The 15,084-nt window shown below is 38.9% G+C and overlaps 2 protein-coding genes across 3 annotated transcripts; one reads left to right on the top strand and one right to left on the bottom strand.

The window, feature by feature from the left end:
- Nucleotides 370–5,018, top strand: LOC104739971 (protein SDA1 homolog). Of its 2 annotated transcripts, XM_010460458.2 has the most exons (15): nt 370–714; nt 1,287–1,395; nt 1,528–1,695; nt 1,797–1,930; nt 2,019–2,157; nt 2,379–2,525; nt 2,603–2,665; nt 2,826–2,921; nt 3,000–3,059; nt 3,141–3,215; nt 3,318–3,371; nt 3,493–3,594; nt 3,677–4,258; nt 4,373–4,471; nt 4,573–5,018. In XM_010460458.2, the coding sequence occupies exons 1-15, from the start codon at nt 419–421 to the stop codon at nt 4,828–4,830; spliced, it is 2,382 nt and encodes a 793-aa protein (XP_010458760.2). In that variant the 5' UTR covers nt 370–418; the 3' UTR covers nt 4,831–5,018. The 2 variants fall into 2 exon arrangements, with proteins under 2 accessions (XP_010458760.2, XP_010458761.1); XM_010460459.1 differs by lacking the exon at nt 1,287–1,395 and having other exon boundaries at nt 370–823.
- On the bottom strand, nt 5,119–8,918 carry LOC104739972 (oxysterol-binding protein-related protein 1D). The gene is made up of 8 exons (XM_010460460.2): nt 8,042–8,918; nt 7,593–7,946; nt 7,277–7,361; nt 6,679–7,139; nt 6,450–6,605; nt 6,014–6,322; nt 5,593–5,937; nt 5,119–5,479 (listed from the first exon to the last, which is right to left on the bottom strand). The coding sequence occupies exons 1-8, from the start codon at nt 8,609–8,611 to the stop codon at nt 5,297–5,299; spliced, it is 2,463 nt and encodes an 820-aa protein (XP_010458762.1). The 5' UTR covers nt 8,612–8,918; the 3' UTR covers nt 5,119–5,296.

Genomic DNA, 15,084 nt, shown 5'->3' on the forward strand with positions numbered 1-15,084 from the left:
CAAGTGACAAACATCAAGACCGTAAAAATACATATCTCTTGTAGTGAGTATTAGTGACAAATTCTTGTTATCTTTTAAGTTTTCATGATTTTGTAGGTTTGATACGTTATGTATAACCAAAACTTGTAGCACTCTGCAAACACAATTTATTATCGATTTACATAACCTGACCACAGTGAGCAAGACTCTACTTCACTCCCACATGAAGCCTTAAAAAACAAATCCGTTGACTTTTTTTGTAAATTGACTAAATTCTGTGCTGCATCTCAAATTCAAAACTTGGTCAATAACCGCACAGAACCAAAGAGTATCAAAACCTGAACCGGCCTGGTTCAATAAAAATCTAAACCTAAAGTATAAAATCAAAAGTCTCAATTTTTTTTTTAGGGTTTCATTCTCTCTCCCAAAACCTCCGACAATGGTCGGATCTCTAGGTTTAACGCCGGAATCCTTAAAGGCATCTGGCCGGAGCTCCGAGAATGTCAGCCTTCTTATCCTTCAAGGTAAAATCAAACGTGACCCAGAAGGTTACGAAACGGAGCTCCAGTTGATTTACAAACAGTTCTTAACCTCCGTCGATCTCTTCAAGCAACAAGGAGCTCTCAGTTTTTCCTCTGTTGTTGGCATTGGCTCTGACCCTTCTGTTGCCAAAGAACTCGGCGACCGTGCCATGTTTCTAGCTCACGTTACTCCCTTTTACCCGAAGCAACTCGCCGCGTTTCCAGCTCAATTGACTGATTTGCTCCGCACTTCGTGCTTGGCAATGCCCTCGGGTCTTCGAAACCATGTTGCTCAAGCTCTGATTCTTCTAATGAATCGAAAGGTTTGTGCTTTTGATTGGAGAGAAGTGTCATTTCTGAATTTGTTGTGATTGAGTTCATTTGTGGGTTGTGTTTAAAGTTTAAACATTTTGAATGGTTTCTTCTCTGTGGTGTGATTAGAGTCTTGTCATCGAGGATTTGCTGGCTTTATTTCTGGATATTCAGACTCTTGGTGACAAAAACCTGCGGACTCTTGCTTTTTCTCATATTGTTCAAACCATTCGTAAGATGAGTCCCACTGATCCCAAGCACAAATCACTTCAGAAGATTGTTATCTCTATGTTGGAGGTAAGATCGTTTCTCATTCCCTTTGTTTCATGGCATTGCGTAAAGACTTATAGTGCGATTTTTACAAGATGCCAAGATGGTAGTTAAGCTTGGTGTGTTTTTTGTTTGTAGCTAGAAGATGAAGCAAAGGCTAAGAGAGCACTTGCTACTCTTTGTGCGCTACACAAGAAAAAGATNGGCGTTTCCAGCTCAGTTGACTGATTTGCTCCGTACTTCGTGCTTGGCAATGCCCTCGGGACTTCGGAACCATGTTGCACAAGCTCTGATTCTTCTAATGAATCGAAAGGTTTGTGCTTTTTAATGTGTAATTTGATTGGAGAGAAGTGTCATTTCTGAGTTTGTTGTGATTGAGTTTCATTTTTGGGTTTTGCTTAAAGTTTAAAACTTTTGAATGGTTTCTTCTCTGTGGGGTGATTAGAGTCTTGTCATCGAGGATTTGCTGGCTTTATTTCTGGATATTCAGACTCTTGGTGACAAAAACCTTCGGACTCTTGCTTTTTCTCATATTGTTCAAACCATTCGTAAAATGAGTGCCACTGATCCCAAGCACAAATCACTTCAGAAGATTGTAATCTCTATGCTTGAGGTAAATAGTTTCTCATTCTCTCTGTTTCATGGCATTGCGTAATGACTTATAGTGCGGTATTTACTAGATGATAGTTAAGCTTGGTGTGTTTTCGTTTGTAGCTAGAAGATGAAGCAAAGGCTAAGAGAGCACTTGCTACTCTTTGTGCGTTACACAAGAAAAAGATCTGGCTTGGTGATAGAAATGAAAGAGTTGCAATTGCAATCTGTGAAGCCTGCTTTCATACTTCACCTAGGTATATCCCTTTTGTCCTAACTCTGGAGCATGTTGATATGGTTTTTTCGTTAGTGGTGGAGTTACTAACTTCTTTTTGTATTTTTCAGGATAATGATTTCCGCCCTTAGATTTCTTCTCGACTATGAGAACATTGACGATGATGACGATAGTGATGCTGAAAGCGATGATGACGAAGAGACAAAGAAAATATCTCAAGTTGTGATTAATCGACAGGCTGTTTACAAGGTAAAACAACATTTCATACTCATGGATATTTTTATCGGAGAATATGAAAGAAGACGCTTACTAGTTGTTGATGAAAGTTTCCACCTTTATTGTTGTCTATATCATCTCAGTTTTCAAACTAAATGAAATTAGGTGATGTTTATATGATATCATGGAGCTTTAGTATTTAGGGAAACTGTTTTGGGTTAGTTTATCTAATATTTTTCCCGTTTGAATGCAAGGCAAACAACAAAGGTACATCCTCTAGCAAGAAGAAAAAGCAAGCAAAACTGCAGCGTGCAGTGAAAAGTATAAAAAGAAAGCAGCGTTCGTCGTCTGAGAACACCACTTCAGCATTTTCACCTCTTAATCATTTAAACGATGCTCAGGTTCACTTCTTAGCTTTTTGTAGTGCAATCACAATGGTATGGAAGTAGCTATGATTGAATGTTTACTTCTTTTACAGAAATTCGCGGAGAAATTGTTTTCCCGTCTTCAGACCATAAAGGGCACTGGTGAACGTGCTGAGGTAATTCTCACTGTTTTCATTATCAAAAATGAAAATCTTATATTTTAAACCGCTTCATCTATTCTAATAGAAACATATATGAGCTAACCAACTTTTGATTAGGTTTCCCGTTCTCTGATAATCTCATTAGATTATTTTTCCCCTATTGAATAATTTGCAGACCAGGTTGATGATGATTAAAGTTATTGCTCGCACAATTGGTCTTCACAAGTTGCATTTACTAAGTTTCTATTCTTTTCTTCAGAACTATGCTATGGTATGATCTGCTTCCTTACCCTCTTCATAATTTCTTCTGCTAACTCAAATTTGATCAATATCAGTTTTCTAAATGCAGCCGCATGTAAAGGACATTACACAAATACTTGCAGCAGCAGTTCAGTCTTGCCACGATGGGGTATAGAAACATTTCCACGTTAAACACATGATTATTTTTCTCATTCTTCAATCCTTCTTCTAATTATATTATTTCGAGCAGGTTCCTTCTAATGCCGTGGAGCCACTGTTCAAGCAAATAGTGAATCAGTTTGTACACGATCGTTCACGTCCTGAGGTGCGATTTCAAGCTTTCTCACATCAAGGAATATAACTAGAAATCTTACTTTATCATTGAAATTTTTCCTTTCCAATTCATTGTTTCACTTTTTTTAACCAGGCTATTGCTGTTGGACTCAATGTGGTACGAGAAATGTGCCTGAGGATTCACGATGTAACTAGTTCTTGGCTCTGTTTCTTGGTCCAATATAAATGTAGTTATCAAGCATCAAACCTGTTTCGTCTGAAGTCTGAACTGTGTTTTTGCTTTTCTTTGTTTTCCTCTTGATCTTCAGTTGATGACGGAAGAATTGCTGCAAGATCTTGCTCTGTATAAAAAGTCCCATGAAAAAGCCATCTCAGCAGCAGCTCGTTCCCTCATAGCATTGTTCAGAGAGGTAGCACAAGCATTTAATTTGCTGGTTTGAACAAAATTATAGGTGTATCCGGTTAATTGAGAATTGCGTTCTGTAATTTCAGATCAATCCTTCGCTTCTGGTTAAAAAAGATCGTGGCCGTCCTGGAGCTACTGTTGTCAAACCTAAACAATATGGAGAGGCTAATGTCTTCAGCAATGTTCCCAATGTTGAATTATTGCAAGAAAGTGATCATGAGAGTGGCTCTGACGATGATCAAGATGATGATGGTGACACGGAGTTGCTAAGCGGCGATGATGTTGAGCAGGAGCTGATACCTGAAGATTGTGGAAGCGAGGACGAAGCTGAAGAAGATGATAGTGATATTGATACCTCAATAGGAGGTGATGAAGACGAAGAGATGAATGATAGTGATGGAGCTGAGACTGATTCGGAAAATGAGGAGATGGAAAGTGAAGACGACGATGGAGACGCTTCTGATTCTTCTGGAGAAGATAGTGGAAACGAAGAGAAAGCAAAGGGGACGAAGAGGAAGATTGTTGATTTTGATGCGAATCTTCTTTCTGCTGATACAAGCCTACGAGCACTCAAGAGATTCGCAGAAGCAAAGAACGAGAAACCATCTTTTGATGAAAGTGATGGCATACTTTCGAATGAAGACTTCCGAAAAATCAAAGAACTTCAGGTATATATGCTCAAAGATATTAGAACCCTTTCCCTTTTTGTATGTTCTCTTTTTGTATGTTCTACATTCTGGTACATACCAAATGTTGTTACTGATGTTGTATGTCGCATACAGGCAAAGAAGGAAGCAAAAATTGCATTGGCTCGAAAAGGATTCAAGGTTCCGGACTCGGATCAGCTAAGTAAGAAGCGAGTTGATCCAGCCAAGCTTGAAGTAAGTTGTTGCTGATAAGAGGCTCCATTTTAGTCACAAAAAATGTTTGGCATACTCGGGTGAGATATTTGATGCTAACTGATTTTTAACTCTTTCAACAGGCTCACATAAGGCATAAGCTAACAAAAGAGCAAAGACTGGAACTAGTTAAAGCTGGAAGGGAGGACCGAGGGAAATACCAAGCCAGGGCTGCCATCAAACAGAAGAAGACTGGAGGATCAAGCAATAAACAGAAGGAACACAGGAAGAATATGCCTCTTGCTGCAATAAGATCAAAGGCTGGGAAATCAAAGCGAACCAAGAAGATGAAGAATAGCCTCAGTGGAAGCCAGTTTAGAGGAAGGAAAGCTTGGAAGTGATCAAATGTACCAAAACTCTTGATTCTTCTGTCTCAATACTGATCACAGTTTTGTTTGGTTCTTTTTGTTGTTGCATAAATTATGTTATGTCCTATGTCTGCAGTTTTGATCTTAAGGTCTCGCCATAAACCGCTGTCGTCTCCTGTCACCGTACGCTTTATATACAGTGGAAGTAACTGTTTCATACATTCCTATTTTTGTTCCTTTTTTACCATGACTTGATTGGTTACTTCTTGGTTTTTACCACTGTTATTCAAATTATCCGTTTTCCAAACATGAAAATCGGAATTCTGAAGGAAAAATTCATTCATTTCCAATAAAAAGTCTCTTTCACATCTACAGACACACACCAACAAAGGTTCCGGCCAAATTTTCACAGAAGCACAATGAGGGAATGGTGAAGATCTTTCATATGTATTAAATTATCAAAACAAAAATAAAATAAAAGACATGGGAGGAATGATGATTAAAGAAAGGTAGATGAAGATGACAGCGTGTTGCGCTGTTGCTGCTTCTTGAAAATGTCAGTGATTCTATCCCATTCTTTCTTCTCTCTTGCTTCCCAGTAACCTCCTAGATACCGATAATTCCCTTCTTCATCCTTTTCAAACCATCTTGGCTTCCATCCTTTCTCCTGCAGCCTCCTTGCCTGCAACACACAAACGGTACACTCTTCTACATTCAGTCCTATGCTACTTACCATGCTCATGCACAATTATGTAATGTATTCAAGATTAACAAATTTTCCTATAAATTTTGTACCTGTCTCTGTAACTGTTCAAGTCTCAGTTTCTCGGCATTTGCTGACTCATATTCACCGTTTTCTAAGTGTCTTTGGTCTGGTCTCAGTCTTGAATCTGTTGGAGGCAACTTGTCTATCATCCCAGGAGTTATCTCATTGAGAGAGATTGCAAAAGGGGAGAGATTGTATCTTGTTTTTGTTGGAGATTTGTCTCTTTCCCACAGTAACACTGCTTCTGTCATTGGGTCATATCCCTTTGGTTTTGTTGTCGGATCTCCCAATACATAGTACATTGCTTCATCCCATTTGCCTATCAGTATAGCTACTTTCTCCCCAGTTCTGTTGTCTTGCACAAACCCATGAACCTGCATTACTAAATTCCATTAAAGGCCGGTTTCATACGGCAGAAAGAGAAAATAAAAAACCATTCTATTCTACTACCTGACGAGGGTTTCGATCTATGACTGACTGCTCCTTGAACTTCAACCGGCAGGAATAATTGCCACCGCCTTTGATCCGCATGGTTCCATAATGATCGCAGTAAAGTTTACCAAGGATGATGTTGTATATGGAAGTCGTAACCTTGCTCCATTGATATATCTCACCATCATCAAATCTTAATGTCAAGACACCCACTGGGTCAAGCTGGATTGACCGCCCCCAAAATTTTCCTTTGATATTTGAGTCTCCCCAGAAATTCCAACCTTGTCCCTCACAATGGCAAGCGACAATCATAGGATGATGACTCACCTGAACAAGAGAATTATATATGTTCAATAGATTAGAAAGATAATCTAATGTAACGTTATTTTTACATTTCATGCATGATATCCCAATACAACTCTTGTAGTAAAAAGAGGCAAATGCGTTGACTTGCCTTCTCAGAGAAGAAACGAAGTCCTTTATCTGGATAATCAGCTTCATAGGTCTCACCAAGTAGAGGATTAAAAGGTTTGCATTGCCTGCCTTCCGTGGATGCATAGCCAGATACAGCAAACGCTGCAATGTTTAGAAGCCTCATCAACTCATTACCCTGAAATAAGTAAAGACTGTTAGCCCCGCAATATAGTGTTATGTGCATTTTGAAATAGGCTAATTGACCTGACCTGCTTCCCCCACTCAAGTGCTCTGTCTATCAAGTATGAGTACTCCAAATCCTCGAAGCACTTTTGCAGAGAAGAGAGTGGTTCATTAAAATATACGGGTAGACAAACTCCAGACAAGTCTTTGCCAATGTTCTCTTTGATGATTGACCATAATCCAACTGGCTTTTCCTTCTCTTTTGGCTCCGGTAAGTTATCCCTTCTTCTGACATATGGATACTGAGGAATCCTAACTGGAACTTGCAAGCGATCAGAAAAGAAGGGGTCTTTATCGTAGATAGATCCATTTCCTTCAGCTTCTCTGCTACGATAAGAAGCACTTCTCAGTGCGTCGGCTGATAGGATATCATTTGTATCAAAGAAAGGTACATCATCTTCATCAGATTCAACATCTGCTCCATCCTGACTTTCATTGTCTGCCTCAGAATCGCTAGCAGATACCTCTGACATGACTGAATAGAAATCTGTTGGACAACAATTATGTTAGAACTTAAAATCTGTCTCAACTGAGTCAAGGAAGAACTTAACATCACTGAGAATTCTGATCGTTCAATATATAAATTAAAACATTCAGTTGCACAAATGATATAATGTAACTAACCACTATATCGTCTTCCCTGTCCACAGCAAGAGTCATGCTCTTTTGTTTCATCAACAACCGTAGTTTCTAGCTCTATTTTCTCAGTCTGCAAAATGATTATAAAAAAAAAACGAAATCAATTATTTTACCTGAAGCTGAAAATCTATATACCAAGTGAAGCAGACGACAAACAAGAGGCTGGTAGTGTAATATGATCACAATGTGAAATTGCAGTGATATGATTAAATTAAACCAGACTCTCATCCAAAGAATTGTACAAGTTCGAGATAAATAGGTCCATGTAAAAATGTGTGCATAGGGAAGAACGAAAACATACCTCTAACTGTCTGAGTGTATCCAGTAGTATAATGTGTTTATGTGAGAGAACCTTCAACCGGTTCTGCAACACAGAAACTTCTGAAAGCATAATGGCTTCACAATCTTTTACTATTGCCTCACCAATACCTTCCTGCAGTAACTTTTCACGCAACTTCTCGGTAGAAACAACCGCATCTTCCGAAGGTAGGATGTCACCACTGGGAACTCTAGGAAAAAGATCCTTGGCAACCTGTAAAGCTTCTACCCAAGCTGCTCTATTATCTCTCGATACACATCGTAAATGAAGAGTCTTAGTACCAGTAAATATAGCAAGCCTTTTATCATCAGACTTGCTTGCACGAATTGAAGAAACCTACAAAAAAAAAAGCACTACAAAACTCAACTGCCAGTTTAAGATAATGCAGAGTAATAAAAACTGAAGAAAGGTATGGTGGGGTTATATAAGACCTTCAAATGTACTTCTCCAAATGGTTTACAAGGCCTTGAAGCAGCAGCAGAAGAAGAAGATCCAAGCTTGTTGCTACTGCCACTGCCACAGCTAGCTTTCCTAATGTACCTAACAGATTCCTCACCGATCACCCTAACACCTTTCTCTCTAGAAGGATTCATGACAATCTTATCAGGTCCATGGATCTTATAATAAGACAAAACACCATCCTCTAACTCAAACCATCTAGCTCTCCACCCTTTCCCATAGTTAACCCACTTATACATAATCCCAGCGACTCCAGCTCCAACACCGACGCCATTCCCAAAAAAGAAACCTCCTTTAGAAGTAGAAGAAGAAGCATCTTTGGCCTCGTCGTCTGCTGTTTCAGAAGAGAGTCTCTCAAGCTGATCTTGGCTGATCCAAGAAGCCTGAGTCGAAAACGACGGCTTAGAAGCATGGTTTGTACCCGATTTCGTCGATTCAAACCCTAACTGAGACGACTGATGATGATTCGCGGATGATTTGGCAACCACAGGGTTAGTCCGGTCATCAATCGAAACCGGAGCAATGCAGCAAAGAGGATTCATAGTCTCACAATAATCAAATCAAAAACAACATTGATCTCAACCAAAAAAAAAAAAACAAAAAAATCAGAGATCGAGCTCTACAGTTGAAGAATCGAGATCCGGTGATGCGGATCGATGAATCAATCTAAAGAGTTTCCAACGAGAAAAGAGAGAGAGAGAGAGCAATGAAGAAGGTGAAGACGACGAAGAGAGAGAGAGGTATAACGGAGGTTGTCAGAGAGGGAGGGGGGAGGGGGCTCACAGATCCAATTTAAGGCTGTGGTCAGTAAATATTTTTGTGTTTGTGCAGAGTGTTTTGCAGAGAGTGCAAAGTAGAAGAGAGAAGAGGGAGCATCTCTCTGACTCGTTTAAAAATCATATGAAATTAAAAAAAAAATTAAAATTATTATTAAATTACTATTAATGCTCTGAGTCAACATAATTGGTGTTGTTATCTTTGGACCAATCCTAGTTAAGAGGATAGATTATCTATGCATCAAAAAATTACTATTTGAAACAGCAACAAAATAATAAATTACCAAATGGTACTGTGTTTTTTTCTTTTCTTTTAATATGTTGGTTGGTCTCAGTTACCAAAATATTCGTACTAATGAATGAATATTCAGTGATGTATTTTATAGGAGATGAAAATTGGACAAAAGGAAAAAAAAAGTATTATTTAAGTGTTGTGAAAAATATCTGATATAATTTTTTTTAGATGAATATAGAGAACTGTATCTCTCTCTGTATGCGGGGTTTATCTTAAGTACAATAAAAATAATTCTGATTTTTCTACAGGCATTTAATTGATTTAGAAAGGTTGCTAACGATTCTATAATGTATGGATAAAAAAAATCATATAGAGATCATTAATGAGTTTTTTTTTTAATTGATTGAAATTATTTTATAGAAGAGTTTTTTTCATACCATATAAATCTTTTTGATTTTTCATACCGTAATAAAAGTGGTTTCCAAATTTAGGAAATTTAGATTTTGAGTGTGTTTTATTAATTTTTAACGAAATCCACAAAATCTATTTTCATTAACTTTTTTTGGAGTGTGTATGAGTGTAACCACAATGTAAGTGACAAATGCAGAGCGTACTTAAGTGATTTGGATGTGTGCGCAGTTTGTTGTGGGGGGATAGAAACAATCATTCATGTACTTCGAAACTGTCCAACAATGGTGGGACTTTGGGCACGTATTATCCCGCCTAGCAAACAACGGGGTTTTTTCACTACCTCTTTGTTTGAATGGGTGGCGGAGAATCTGAAACATGGAATTGCGACCAAGGAAGGGGATTGGTCCACGCCCTTTGCCATTGTCGTATGGTGGAGCTGGAAATGACGGTGTTGTGATGTGTTTGGGGATAATATGACGTGTCGAGATCAGGTTCAATTCATTAAGGACCTTGATGTGGAAGTTACTTTGGCAAACTCACGTAATTTTGCTTCGAGGATGCAAGGACGGGGCTTTGAGCTACAAGTTGGTTGGGTGGTTCCAGAGCAAGGTTGGTATAAATTGAATACAGATGGAGCCTCTAAGGGTAATTCGGGCTATGCAGTTGCAGGCGGTGTGTTACGGAATGCTGCGGGCGGGTTCGCAGTTAGCATCGGGTGCTGTACAGCGCAGTTGGCAGAACTATGAGGGGTATACTATGGCTTGTACACGGCCTGGGAAAAGCGCGTCACGTGTTTGGAGGTGGAGGTGGACTCGGAAGTGGTGGTCAAATTTTTATCGACAGGAATAGATGAGTCTCATCCTCTGTCGTTCCTGGTACGTATGTGCCATAGCTTTCTCACAAGGGACTGGATAGTCCGTTTTCATCATGTGTATAGGAAGACTAACCGTTTGGCTGACGGGTTAGCCAACTATGCGCTTACTTTATCGCTTGGTTTTCATGATTTTCCTTTAGTTCTACAGTTTGTTGCTACTTTGTTGAATGAGGATGTTGATGGTCATACATGGCCGAGACTAATCAGGGTGTAATTTGTACTTGTTAAGTTTTAATGGCGATAACCACTCAAGAACTCAACACAAATTAGCTCAACCAACTCACAATCTCAGAATCAAAGAAAAGTCTAAACAGAAATAAGAATGCAAGGACACAAGGAATTGTTTACCCAGTTCGATTCACCGATGTGATGAATCTACGTCTGGAGCTGGATTCAACCCAGCAATTCACTATAATGATTCAAGTGTTTCTCTCAAGCTCAAGAACAGAACTTCTGAGAGATTACAAGATAGAGATAAATCGAGATACGATAGGAGAGAGTAAGAAGGTGTATATATATCAACACAAAAAGATAAGTCCTAATCTTTCTGCAATTCTGATTTCTTCGACACTAAAACCTTTTCTTTCTTGGACTTCCAAAACCGATGCCAAAGAATAACGAACCATCATTTAACCAGCTAACCAAGTCGACATCAAGCTAACCGGTTAAATTGGATCACACCATAACATTCTCCACCTTGATACAATTCTTCTCCTTCATAGTGAACTGCCATACTTGGGTTTAACCTCCATCATTGTAAGCTTTAACACTTACTCCCATTTGATCAGCTTCAGAACATCCAAAGCTGAATTAACTTGTTAATGGGGATACCTTTTGTTAGCATATCCGCAGGATTCACTAAAGTGTGAATCTTGGACACTTCTATTTCACCTTTCTCAATAACGTCACTGAGAAAAGATCTCTTGATTGCCATATGCTTGGTCCTCTCGTGATAAATACTGTTCTTGGACAAGCAAATTGCAGACTGAGAATCACACCAAACTTGTGCCTTTTCCTGCTTCAAACCAAGATCCTCCAACAGATTTTTGATCCATATAGCTTCTTCCTTCACTGCTTCAGTCAAAGCCATATACTCTGCTTCAGTAGATGATTATGCCACAATTTGTTGTAAACTCGATTTCCAACTCACTATATTCCCACCTACCGTGAAAACATATCCACTAGTTGATCGTTTTCTATCCAAATCCCCTCCATGATCTGAATCGCAGTATCCAATCACACTAAAATTCTTCTCTTTAGTGTATACCAAACTTAAATCTTGAGAACCCTTAATGTATATCAATAGCCATTTAACAGCTTCCCAATGCACTGCTCCAGGCATAGGCAAGATCAGGTCGTGTACTAATCATTGAGTACATTACACTCCCAACAACACTCGAGTATGGGGTCTTCTCTATGCCAATACACTCTGTATCATTCCGAACTGCAGACAACTTGAAGTGTGTTCCAATAGGAGTATCTGCAGCCCTGCAATCACTCATATTGAACCTTTTCAAAACCTTCTTCAAATATCCCGACTGAGACAAACACAAAACTCCTTGATCTCTGTCTCTTGTGATTTCTATTCCAAGAATCTTACTAGCAGCTCCCATGTTTTTCATCTCAAACTCTTCACTAAGTCTTTGTTTTAATTTGTTAATCTCTGACATGTTCTTTGCTGCAATCAACATATCATCCACATATAATATAAGATAAACGAAAACATTTTCATTGATCATCTTCACATATACGCATTGATCATATTCACTCCTTATAAACTTCTCTTCCGTCATAAACCTGTCAAATCTTTTGTTCCATTGACGTGGAGCCTGCTTTAAGCCATAGAAAGATTTCTTAAGTAGACAAACCTTGTCTTTTCCATCAGTTGATTCAAAACCCTGTGGTTGCTCCATGTACAACTCTTCCTCCAAATATTCATGTAAGAAAGCTGTTTTAACATCCATTTGTTCTAACTCCAGATCTTGATAACCACCACTGACATTAGTATCCTGATTGAAACATGCTTCACCACAGGAGCAAAGATCTCTTGGTAGTCTATTCCTTCTCTTTGTGGGAATCCTCTTGCAACAAGTCTAGCTTTGTGTCTTTTGGATTCAACACCAGGTATTCCAGGCTTCAGCTTGTATATCCACCTACACCCTATTACCTTCTTGTCTGTGGATCTATCTACTAAAATCCAGGTTCCATTCTTGAGTAATGAATTCATCTCTTCTCCCATAGCACCATTCCACATAATCCAGTCTTTATCCTTTTGAGCATCATGGAGACACTGAGGTTCTTCTTCAGCATTCAAAACCTCATATGCCATCAATGCAAAAGCAAATTGAGTATAATCCTTCAGTTTGACCGGAGCCACTATCTGCCTGCGAGGTCTGTCTCTCGCTAATTGATAGTTTGTCAACCCACTTCTTTCTGGTGACTGATCTTTCTCAGTTTCTTCACCACATTATTCATCAGATTCTTCTCTTACAACTTCAGGTTCAGAGATAACTCCACCTTGCTTAGAACTTCCTTGTTCTTGGATCAATTCTGTAACAACATCAGAATTTGTAGTTGAAGCTTTTGTAACTTCTTGAGCTTTGTCATCTGATTTTCCCTTGAAATCTTTGAACACTATTTCCTCTTGAAACACCATGTTCCTACTAATCACACACTTTTCTTCATCCAACAGCCAAATCTTGTAACCCTTGGTGCATGTAGGATAACCTAAGAAAACGCCTTTTAAAGCTCTTGGCTTCAGTTTTCCTTGATCATGATGAACGTATGCTATCGATCCAAATTTTCTTAAGTGTTTGTAACCCGGTTTTCTGTTCAACCATAGTTCTTCTGGGATATTGTGATCAATAGCCGAGGATGGAGATCTATTGATGATATACACAGTTGTAGCCGCTGCTTCAGCCCAGAAAATTTCATCTAGACCAGACTCATTCAACAAGCATCTAACCTTCTCCATAATGGTCATATTCATCCTTTCTGCTACACCATTTTGTTGTGGTGTATAAGTACATGTCCTATACCTTTCTATCCCGTGAGTTTTGCAATAAGAATCAAACCTTGTATTACAAAACTCTAAACCATTATCTGTCCTCAAACACTTAACTTTCTTATCAACCTAATTCTCTACTAGCTCTTTCCATTCACAAAACTTCCCGAAAGTTTCATCCTTAGTCCTAAGAAAATATATTCATACTTTCCTAGTCTTGTCATCTATGATAGAAAGGAAATATTGTTTACTAGACGTAGATGGAGACACGTTTGATGATCCCCATAAATCCGCATGAACATAGCTCAATGCTTCGGTTGTTCCATGCCTTGCCACATTGAAACTCAGCCTTATTATTCAGTAAACCCTTTCCAGCTAGCACCTTCATATTGTTAATGCTCATGTGTCCCAAACGGCTATGCCACAAAGCTGTTATCTGCTTTGTCTCTACTATATTGTAATTCTCAGACATAACTATTTCACCATCAAGAATGTATAATCCATTCACCAGATTTCCACACAATGCAGTAGTATTATCCTTGAAATACCTAACCTTGCCAGCTCCACCTTCATGTTGATATCCCAACTTATCTAAAGTTCCTGTGTAGATGAGATTCCTTCTCAGATTGGGCACATACTTGAAATTATTTAGAACTTTAATCGATCCTCCATGAGTGTTAACTCTAATGGAACCTTGCCCCTGTGATTCCACTGAATGATCATCACCAAGAAGGATTGTTGTTGATTCTCCTTCTTGAAAACTGCAGAACCAGTCCCTTATGGTCGTCATGTGAGACGTGCACTCAGAATCAAGCACCCACATATCTTTAACCATCTGATCATTGACACTTAATGCTTCAGAAAACACTAGTTTCTCTGTGATGACACCAGCTTCACCCTGATTTTCACTCTCTATCTTCTTCTTTCTAGCAAAACAGTCCTTTTTCAAGTGACCTTCCTTCTTGCAGAACCAGCAGGTAAGTCTTGTTTTAGAATTAGACCTGCTTCTTCCCCTGCCTTGTCCGCCTTGCTGATTATTCCTGATAATTGGTCTTCCTCTTTCATTTCCATACTTTAAGGTATGTTTCAGCTGAGTATAGCTACCAGGTAGACCATTCAAGAACATAATTGACTGTACTTCCTCTGCTACAGAAATCTCCAGACTACCTAGCTCAGCAACAATCTTCAAGAAATCATTCACATTCTCATTAATGGTCTTAGATTCACTCATCCTGAATGAATAAAACTTAAGTTGCACATAGATCCGATTTGGTAAGGACGTCTCCATGTACAACTTGTTCAAGGTCTCCCACATCTCTGCAACACTGGTACAATGATTAATTTTCCTCAGAACAGCATCACCAACATGAGCAATTATAAGATTCATAGCCTGTTCTGACTTCATAACTTTGTCAGGATCAGAAACTTCCTTTGTTAGAGAAGATTTTGTACCTTCTTCACCTTCTACAACTTTCGTTCCTTCACTTTTAGTAAGTGAAACCGTCTTCGTCAGAGAGAAGTCTTTTGTGATTCCTTTTAGCCCAGCTAAACCCAGATGAGCTTGCATCCTAATCTTCCATAACGAGAAATCTGAATTCTCGTTAAAGACTTGGAACGAGGCCTTCGTATTCGAGTTCGTGTTCGCGTCGCTCGCCATCACCAATAGAACCTTTGCTTTGATACCAATCTGTTAAGTTTTAATGGTGATAACCACT

This window comes from Camelina sativa, chromosome 14 (assembly GCF_000633955.1).
Source record: "Camelina sativa cultivar DH55 chromosome 14, Cs, whole genome shotgun sequence".
Classification (NCBI taxonomy): domain Eukaryota; kingdom Viridiplantae; phylum Streptophyta; class Magnoliopsida; order Brassicales; family Brassicaceae; genus Camelina; species Camelina sativa.

Bases quoted from the DNA above. Each gene is read 5' to 3' on its own strand.
- LOC104739971 (XM_010460459.1), top strand. From the start codon at position 419: ATGGTCGGATCTCTAGGTTTAACGCCGGAATCCTTAAAGGCATCTGGC. The intron at 2,526-2,602 runs GTTCACTTCTTA...CTTCTTTTACAG, and splicing joins ATCATTTAAACGATGCTCAG to AAATTCGCGGAGAAATTGTT. The intron at 3,060-3,140 runs GTATAGAAACAT...TATTTCGAGCAG, and splicing joins TTCAGTCTTGCCACGATGGG to GTTCCTTCTAATGCCGTGGA.
- LOC104739972 (XM_010460460.2), bottom strand. From the start codon at position 8,611: ATGAATCCTCTTTGCTGCATTGCTCCGGTTTCGATTGATGACCGGACT. The intron at 5,938-6,013 runs GTAGTAGAATAG...TTAGTAATGCAG, and splicing joins TAGATCGAAACCCTCGTCAG to GTTCATGGGTTTGTGCAAGA. The intron at 5,480-5,592 runs GTACAAAATTTA...TGTGTGTTGCAG, and splicing joins TTGAACAGTTACAGAGACAG to GCAAGGAGGCTGCAGGAGAA.